General features: G+C 44.3%; 1 protein-coding gene across 1 annotated transcript; it reads right to left on the reverse strand.

The window, feature by feature from the left end:
* Window positions 1-55: 55 nt before the first annotated feature.
* aoc2 (amine oxidase copper containing 2) lies at window positions 56-7,255 on the reverse strand. The gene is made up of 5 exons (XM_083932033.1): window positions 5,674-7,255; window positions 3,398-3,516; window positions 2,683-2,849; window positions 1,863-1,995; window positions 56-1,605 (listed from the first exon to the last, which is right to left on the reverse strand). Exons 1-5 carry the CDS (start codon window positions 7,226-7,228, stop codon window positions 1,315-1,317), a joined length of 2,265 nt encoding a protein of 754 aa, XP_083788159.1. The 5' UTR covers window positions 7,229-7,255; the 3' UTR covers window positions 56-1,314.
* Between the last annotated feature and the right edge of the window lie 1,514 nt (window positions 7,256-8,769).

An 8,769-nucleotide genomic window follows, 5' to 3' on the forward strand; every position in this document is an offset into this window, starting at 1 on the left:
GCAGTGTCAAAGTGTGACCTGCAGAAAGCTGGCGAGAACGTCTACGTAAGCCTGCGGTGGCCGCTGAGGTCTGTTGCAAATGTTGCCAAACTAAAAGTTTGGGATAGTTAAACAAGAAGTTCTACAAAGAATTTACTTCCCGCTTACACATGAACTTCGTATGTTGGCGATCAGAACAGAAGGAAATGGTAACAGAAGTTGTCTAGTTACAGTAAATGTACAGTGCAGGTTACAATTTGCCAATGAATAAACACGGCAGCTCCTCAAAACGCAAAATACACAAACAGAAATGCTGAAATAACCTTTTTTTTTTTCACTGATTTTTGGGAGAGTTTCATGATGTACCATTTTCTTGACAAACAAGTGTATTCATGCAGTCAGTACTTCTGTGCAGCATCTCCAGCTTATGTTCTGTAAGCATAGTTTTGGTCTTAGTGTGAAACTAACACTGGAAAGCTGTGCAGCGACTTATCCTGGCTGCTGTTCACTAAGAAACACTTCCAGCATGTAACTCCCCCTAAAACCACTAGTTCTTGTTTTTACATTTCAGTGTGTGTACGGAATAAACAAACAAGATACAGTGTGTTAAATTCTATGTTTTAGAGGTGTTAGGTAGGTAACTTTGGATAGAGTCTGACGAGTTTCCCCCTGATTTCAGTCTTCATGCTAAGCTAGGCTAACCATGTCCTGACGCCAGCTCTGTACTTAACCTTAAAACACATGTAGCACAAACAAGTAGCTGTCCTAAACCATCTCTATAAACATGTCGACACCATAGACTGTATATAAAGATGAGCAACTCTACTTCCAACCACTGTACAAAAGTGAAGACAAAATTTCCCAGATATGGGAGGCGCCATGTTGTAATTTTGCAACCAGAGTCGGTGCATTAGTGATTGGGATGGAATTGAAGTCCCATCCGTAGACCCATTGCTGTCAATCATGACATTTCACCCTGTTTTTTATAGAATCGAATAATTAATTAAAATCAAGCTTATCAGAAAAGTTAACACTTGATCAGACAGCGTGATAGAAACTACCTAAAATGTCAGAAAACTTCTTTGGTACTGGTTCTGTACTTCAACGTTTTAGCCCATCTTCTAAAATGGAAGGGGCGGGTTTAGGACCTATACTGCAGCCAGCCACCAGGGGGCAATCCAAATGTTTTGGCTTCACTTCTGAGGCGTGGTCAAGCCGTCCATCTTTATATACAGTTGATGGTCAACTGTAATGCAAGCTACTTGATAGATTGACAAATAAACCCAGACACATCTCTGAGTTTTTCAGGGTTGACGCCTAGCAGTGCACAATAAATCAGTCCGAATCCTCAAACTTCATGACACCATCGAAGCCATTGTAGGTGAAGGGTTCGAGGACGGGGCTGCAGGTCTCTTGAGCAAGGCAGGCCATCCTATTGTTTTCACAGCTGTCCTCGCTACCTGGGGCAATGTACACACTATCAGCAGAGTGTATAGACGGGTCCTCGTCAAAGTAGTTGTGGGGTCGCAGCAGGACTCCGCCCCCGTTGCCCACGGTTACCGTGTTGGGGATATCCTCAGAGTGGGGGATGTGAAGGAAGCCAGTGGTCACCCAGGCAACCAGATCCTGGGGGCACATTTTCATACACATCATTCAAATTTCTTCAGCTTTGTCAACTCTTTTTTTCTAAACGTAGCAGTTTTTGACAAATTTGATGTGGGCTACTCGCATTATTCTTGCAATTTCTGGGTCGTATCTCTGCATTTATTGTAGGTCGCTTTGGATAATTGTGTCATTGAAATGAATTTAATGTGATCGAAGTTTACATATGTGTTTGTTTTATCTTGTCATTATTTTTACATACGAGTTTCATGTCAACCCACCTCGTTTTCGATGCTTTCGTTGTCTTCGATGTACTTGCTGAAGTCGACAGCTGGAGTCCAGATGTTGTTTTGATTGTACAGACTGCAGCTGGTTGGCTCTGAGTCCTTATGCTTGGTGATGGCAACCTTATACCTGGAGACAAGAAGCAAATCTAAGGCTGTGTAGTGGCACAGGTAAAGTGTGTATAAGAGGTGAGCCATTGTTCTGTTTGTATCGAACGATGAAGACGTTAAGCGTTAAGCGGTTGCTATGGTTATCTGTAGCTGGAATAACAGTAGATCTAGCAATACCCACAGAAGATCATCCATTACTGTGGTAAAAGCAGCAAGGCCCTATGTACCTGCACGGTATAAATAAAAATGGTAGTAATGTGTTGATTATTGGGTCTAGAGTGAGACTCTCTCGAGCAGCCACTCGACCTCTGTGCTAAAGACGCGTGCGTAGCTAGCTATCATTGGTTTCTGTCCCGCCGTCCCAACACGTATTATATATGGATTGTTATGTCGATCAGTATTCCGATATCCGATGAGTGAATTACGTCAGTATTGGAACACACAATACAGATATTGGATTGGTTCTGTCCCATCTTTAACGACATATGCGACAGTTCTATATAACGTTGTGTATTGGTCACAGTTTTAAACACGTGCTTACCATTGGGAAAAGGAGCTACTTAAGTTAAGGCAATAAAAACACTTGGTTAGCGTTTGAAAAAGGCTCATGGATCAACTTGAATAGAGTCACAGACGTAACTTATACTTCTGTAACACTGACTTTTGGTTTCACATGGTTTCTTTTTTTTGGACTGTCCAGTCTCACCTGGCCCACGACATGGACCTCTCCTCTGGCTGGCTCTCTGGGAGATGGTCCCCAGTGAAGCTGAACACCTGCAGCCTGTAGGAGCGCTGGTGACCCCAGCGGTTAGTCTTGTTGCTGGCGATGTGGAGGTAGCGAGGAGTCTTGGTGTCGTAACGCAGCGCTGCCTCCTGTGGAGGTGTTAGAATAGGCATTAGTCCCACAGCCATAGTCTGTGTTGGCTGCAACACTGGTGGATTGCTCTGTTGTTGGTCCCCACTAACTCCTGAGGGAGATATCTGTGTAATTAGCTGCTAAATGATCCATTACGTATGTTCACAAGCTAAGCTAAAACAGTTAAACAGGTAAAGTACACTGAGTTTTTACAGCATTTTCACTGACAACAGCTATCTGCTGCTGCTGGAAATGACATGAACAAGGTTGTAAATCCCGACCTGAAAGAGGCTAAATTGCTATGTTAAATGCAGTTGATCATTATCTGTGTCTGTTTGTCACTTCTAGCAACCACTCAAACGTTCTCATTTGAGCTTCTGCAGACAAAACATGAATGTATAAATATATATAAACACCTTCATTGTAGAAATATTTCATGTTAATGGCAGTGAAATATGGAAAAAGCCCGAATGTAGTTAGTGACCTTTGTTGCATATGCTCCTCTAATGTTGTTAAATTAACCTAAATGCATGTGATTGTTTAAAGGAAGTGAAAGAAGGCAAACCTGCTCGGTTTTCAGTTGCTCCTCCACCAGCTGAGGGACCATGGCGTAGCGATCGGGCATCCATGGCAGCGACACATTGACATATTTCATGTCTTTCGTCTGGAAAAAATTATTCAGTCCTGCCGAGGAAATGAAGCAACATGTTTATAGTAACATTTGTTTCCTGTCCAGAACAGAAGTGCATTGGTTTTTGTTTGTTTGTTTTTTTCATTTTAAAATGTATTTAAAGCTGTAATAATCCATATTGGTGTGAAATGACTAAAGCTCATTGAGCTTCCTGTCCTGACTGTGGCTCTAGTGATGAAATGATCACATTTCTTTTAATAATAATTTAACAGACTGACAGATGATAGCAGATTGGGGAAGCCATGAGAGGCCTATAACAATACTTTTTCTGCTGATCCATTTTCTAAGTCTGATCTAATTTGTTATTTTTCCCGTGTTCGTGACTTAAGAACAGGCCAACAAACGTTTTCAGCAGGTTCATTTTTTTGTCAGGGTTGATAAAAAAAAAACAATCCGACAATGTTTTTGTTTGTTTGTATTTTTGGATTCTTTTTTACCAGCTGTGACACTGGTTTTGTTTTCAGCTGTCCCGGACACACCTACTGTAGCGAGAACCACCACAAAGAAGACTTGGAGTATTTTTGCCAGGTATTTATTTGTCCGTCTGTGGACAGATTTTGGGGCGGTAGTAGCTCAGTCCATATGTGACTGGGCTAGGAACTGGAGGGTTGCTGGTTCGAGTCCCTGTGTGGACCATGAATGGAGTGTGGACTGGTGGCTGGAGAGGTGCCAGTTCATCTCCTGGGCACTGCCGAGGTGTTGTTGAGCAAGGCACCGAACCCCCAACTGCTCGGGGCGCCGGTCACTGGCAGCCCCCTCGCTCTAACATCTCTCCATTGGTTGCATGTATATAGGTCCTGTCTGTGCGTGTGTATTTCGGGCCTGTGTGTGTGTAACATGAAAAATAATAGAATGAAAATTCTATTCTATTCTATTAGTCCCCCATTCGCGGGACTAATAAAGGAATTGTTCTTCTTCTTCTTCTGTGGACAGATTTTGTTACCGAGACGCAGTACCAACCGTTCAAGATACAGTTACCAAACCTTACAGGTGTGTAGGACGAGGACACGTTATAAAATGGGTGTGATCTGAGCAGGGCAACTGTCTTCACGGATGAAAAAAGAATAGAGAAAGAACATTCTTGCAAAAAAATAAAGTAGTGGTAGTGTAGTGGTTAGCACTGTCGCCTCACAGCGAGAAGGTTCTGGGGCCTTTCTGTGTGGAGTTTGCATGTTCTCCCCGTGTCTGCGTGGGTTTTCTCCGGGTTCTCCGGTTTCCTCCCACAATCCAAAAGACGTGCAGGTGTTCGGTTCTTTGATGACTCTAAATCACCCGTAGGTGTGAATGGTTGTCTGTCTCTGTTCGTCTCTATGTGCCCTGTGATAGACTGGCGTCCTGTCCAGGGTGGACCCAACCTCACGCCCGATGTCAGCTGGGATCGGCTCCAGCCCCCCGTGACAAGCGGTTGAAGATGAATGAATGAATGAAATAAATAAATCATCAACACAGCAGTGAAAACAATTTAAATTAGACTTAGAAAATGGATCACCAGAAAAGAAATCTCCCTTGCCGCCTCTCCACGGGTGCAGATCCCATGGGCACAGAAGGGATTTTTTTTTTTTTGCCAGTATGCAACTCATACCATGCCACCATACATCATTTCATAGAAGCTCACCATATCAATCAAAAAGTACTGCACAGGGAATCATTTATGTCCTTACCTTTCTTGTATATTTGTCCTAAACCGCCAACAGCGTATCACTGCTTACTTTACTGTTATATTAGTAAATCATCATTTTAAGGCAGGCCTGTATCGTCTTCTCATCCCCAGTTCTTCTCACAATCTTCCTTTTCTCCCAGTTTATGGGACTACTTTATGCATGATTCATTGAAATAAGTGAATATCAAAATATGAAGCCCTTTTTTTTTAAAGCCTGCTGATCTTCAGCGTCACCCGACCATTTGCATAGCATTGTGAAAATTAGTCAAACATTATTAATTTCAATCATTTCTTTTTAGACGTGAATCTAAAATGTAAAGAATATGGTTGAAAGTTAATTTGTTCAATTTTGAATGGGTGGGGCATGTCCCCTGGGATCTGCACCCATGCCCCCTCCCTCTCTTTTTGGTCTTTGTGGAACTTTACATTACCCAGAATTACATATATTAATGATAATTAATGATATAGCTCTTCTAGTACTGCCACTCACCTAACACATCTAGGTCCACCTTGAAGTTGATGAAGTGGGTGTGGATGTTCCCCAGCACATTCTCCGCCACCTGGTGTCCGTGTTTCAGACTACCGTCCACCATGTAAGAAGAAGAGATGTAGCCGGTGGCGTGCACCTTGGCCTCCACTGACCCACTCTGGTAGAAGATGAAATCCCACATGTAGTCATAATTTCCGATAGCTGTGAAAGTCCTAAACACCAGGGCGCTGTTCACCATCCCCCCGTAGCTGTTGTGGAAAAAGTCGGAGAAGTGCCTTCGCAGGGGCTGACCCATGTTGTGCTCAAAAATGCAGATTGAATTCCTAAATCGGACCGGGGCAGGCACATCGATGTAGCGGTACGTGTCCACGTAGGTGGCTTCTTGGGGGCAATCCACGCCACGGACCAGTTCGTGTGCGAAGCGCCCTATACCGATGCTCGCGTCCAGAAACTTGGTCATCATCATCCCCGGAGTCACTGAGCCGTACACCGACATGGCCTCCTGCACGCTCAGCTCGTAGATGATCCTCTCACCTTTGAAACGCACATCAAACACCCGCATGCCCGTGATAGAGCTGAGCCCGAAGGCGAAGCTCCAGTCCATGTACAGGACGTGGTTGTTGCTGATGCTGTAGCGCTTGCCCTCTGCGTAAAACTGCTGCGGGGCGATCTGCAGAGGCTTTTGTCTGGGTTTTAGTGAAGCGTAGTCAGGCGAATCCTTATAAACGATTTTCTTAACGGACCCCGTGTCATATTTCTGTTGAAGTTCTTCAATAGTATCGAAGTACTGGCCGTTATAATTCAGCCTCTCCAGTTTCCAGGCGGACGCGTTTACGCTCTCGTGGTTGACCAGCACCTCAAAGCCCACCGGGTGGATGTACATGCCGCTCATGTCCCTGAAGAAAGATACCCAGGTCTTTCTGTCCCCGGATTGGACTCCGCGGGGCATCTGCTCGAACGCGTTCAGCTTCTTGTGCAGACCCACTCCGAAGCTCTCCTTCACGAGCCTCCCCAGCTTGGAGAAGACTTTTTCCACAAATTTGAAAAGCAATTCGTACTCCCCGATGGTGACTGTGCGCGCAGTGATAGGTAGCTCCATCTTGTACCTCTCCTTGGTGACATCTCTGTGGTAATTTGGGTTGGGAAGAGGCCCCACTACGTACTCCTTAATGTAGCCTTTGGCGCCGTGGAAGACCACCACCGTCGCCTCTCTAACCGGGTTGGCGCCTTCCCGGTCTAAGTAGGCCAGCGCCTGCGCTTTCTTGGGCAGAGATAGATCTATTAAAAACAAGAAATTTTCCCATGGCTTGGTGATCTGGTTGGTGGATATGCTCAAGTCTTTCTGCTTGAGCATGTACCGCTGGACCTGCGCGTACTCCTCCATGGTAAGGTCAGCGAACACGAGGCTGCGCTGGTCGTGTTTGCCCTTCAGCGGGTGGACGCGCTGAGCGGAACATTTGGGCGACCTGCTGGAGTGGATGCCCATCAGGACGATGTTGAGAATGATGGAGAAGAGGACAAAGAGGATGAGCGCCCATTTCACTAAAGAGTTCATCCTCCGCTCTGCAATTACGCGCGGGCTTGGAGAAAGGGTAGAGATGAATGCGCCCTGGGCAGTGGCGAGCTGGAACATGATTTGGGGAAGGAGACGCGCCCCTCAACTCCTCCATTCCCCACCCCTCTCTACATGGATCCGACAACTCCCTGTCCCTCCCTCTTTGAATGGACAGCTGAGAATTACGGTTTCATGCCTCTGGTCAGTTACTCTGGACTATTTTGCGCACGCTGTTTAAACAGAGGTGACAGTGACATATTTTAGTAACAAAAAACATTCAAACACTTACTTAAGTAAAATTACAGAATACGTAAAATGTATTCATGGCTCATTTAAGAATAATATATATTATATTATAACTATTGATGCATTAATGTGTAACTTTAATGTCGCAGCGCGTAAAGCTGGAACTCATTTGACTGCTTTATATGCTGCTATGGGTCGTTTCATCTAATTTATTAGTTGATTTATACTTCGTATTAGTTTTTCTTGTTTCCTTGAACACATTTGTCCATTCAGAAGTAACATTTTCACACATAAAATTGGAAGTTTTTGGCCAAAAGCGACATTTATTTCCATCAACAACACAAGTTGTGGTCAAATGAATATTATTTAAATCAATGCCTACACAGTGGACAGCAAAATATAAAATACTGATGTTAAAATGAACTGATTAAACCTTAGTTTGTGCCATATGTCTCTGTTTTGATACTTTAAGTGCCAAAAAAAGGCAATCAAGCATCTCAGCCTGAATTATTTTCTCCAAAGATGGAGAACAAACCCTGCTGCACTGTGCACCTGCTTACACTTTTTGAAGATGCCCTCTAGAAATACTCTAAAAAAAAAAAGTATTTCTTAGTTCATATGGTTTTTGTGTGCAGGTCTTTCTGTGTCCATGAACTGTCATTGCCATGTAAGACCGACAGTAAACACCTCCTAGACAAATTCACATAATCATTGTGGTACGGCTTTGATACTGCATATTTTCTTCACCAAAGAAACGCTAAAGAATTTCACCCAAACTCTGAAATACTCACAGACATTTCAATATGTATGGGTGCCATAAATGTATTGCACCAGATATAGTTCATCCCATCTGTTTGGGGCGGCAGTAGCTCAGTCCATAGGTGACTTGGTTCAAGTCCCTGTGTGGACCATGTATGGAGCGTGGACTGGTTCGGAGAGGTGTCAGTTGATCTCCTGGGCACTGCCGAGGTGCTGTTGAGCAAGGCACCGAACCCCCAACTGCTCGGGGCGCCGGTCACTGGCAGCCCCCTCGCTCTAACATCTCTCCATTGGTTGCATGTATATAGGTCCTGTCTGTGCATGTGTGTGTATTTCGGGCATGTGTGTGTGTAACATGAAAAATAATAGAGTGAAAATTGAATTTCCCCATCCGCGGGACGAATAAAGGAATTCTTCTTCTTCTTCTTCTTCTTCTTCTTCTGTGGACAGATTTTGTTACCGAGGCAATGAGAGTGTGTTGTCCCTTAAGCACAGTTATCGGACTCCACACAGCTGTTGAGACACAACAAGCTTTA

This window comes from Echiichthys vipera, assembly GCF_963691815.1.
Source record: "Echiichthys vipera genome assembly, chromosome: 17".
Taxonomy (NCBI): Eukaryota; Metazoa; Chordata; class Actinopteri; order Perciformes; family Trachinidae; genus Echiichthys; species Echiichthys vipera.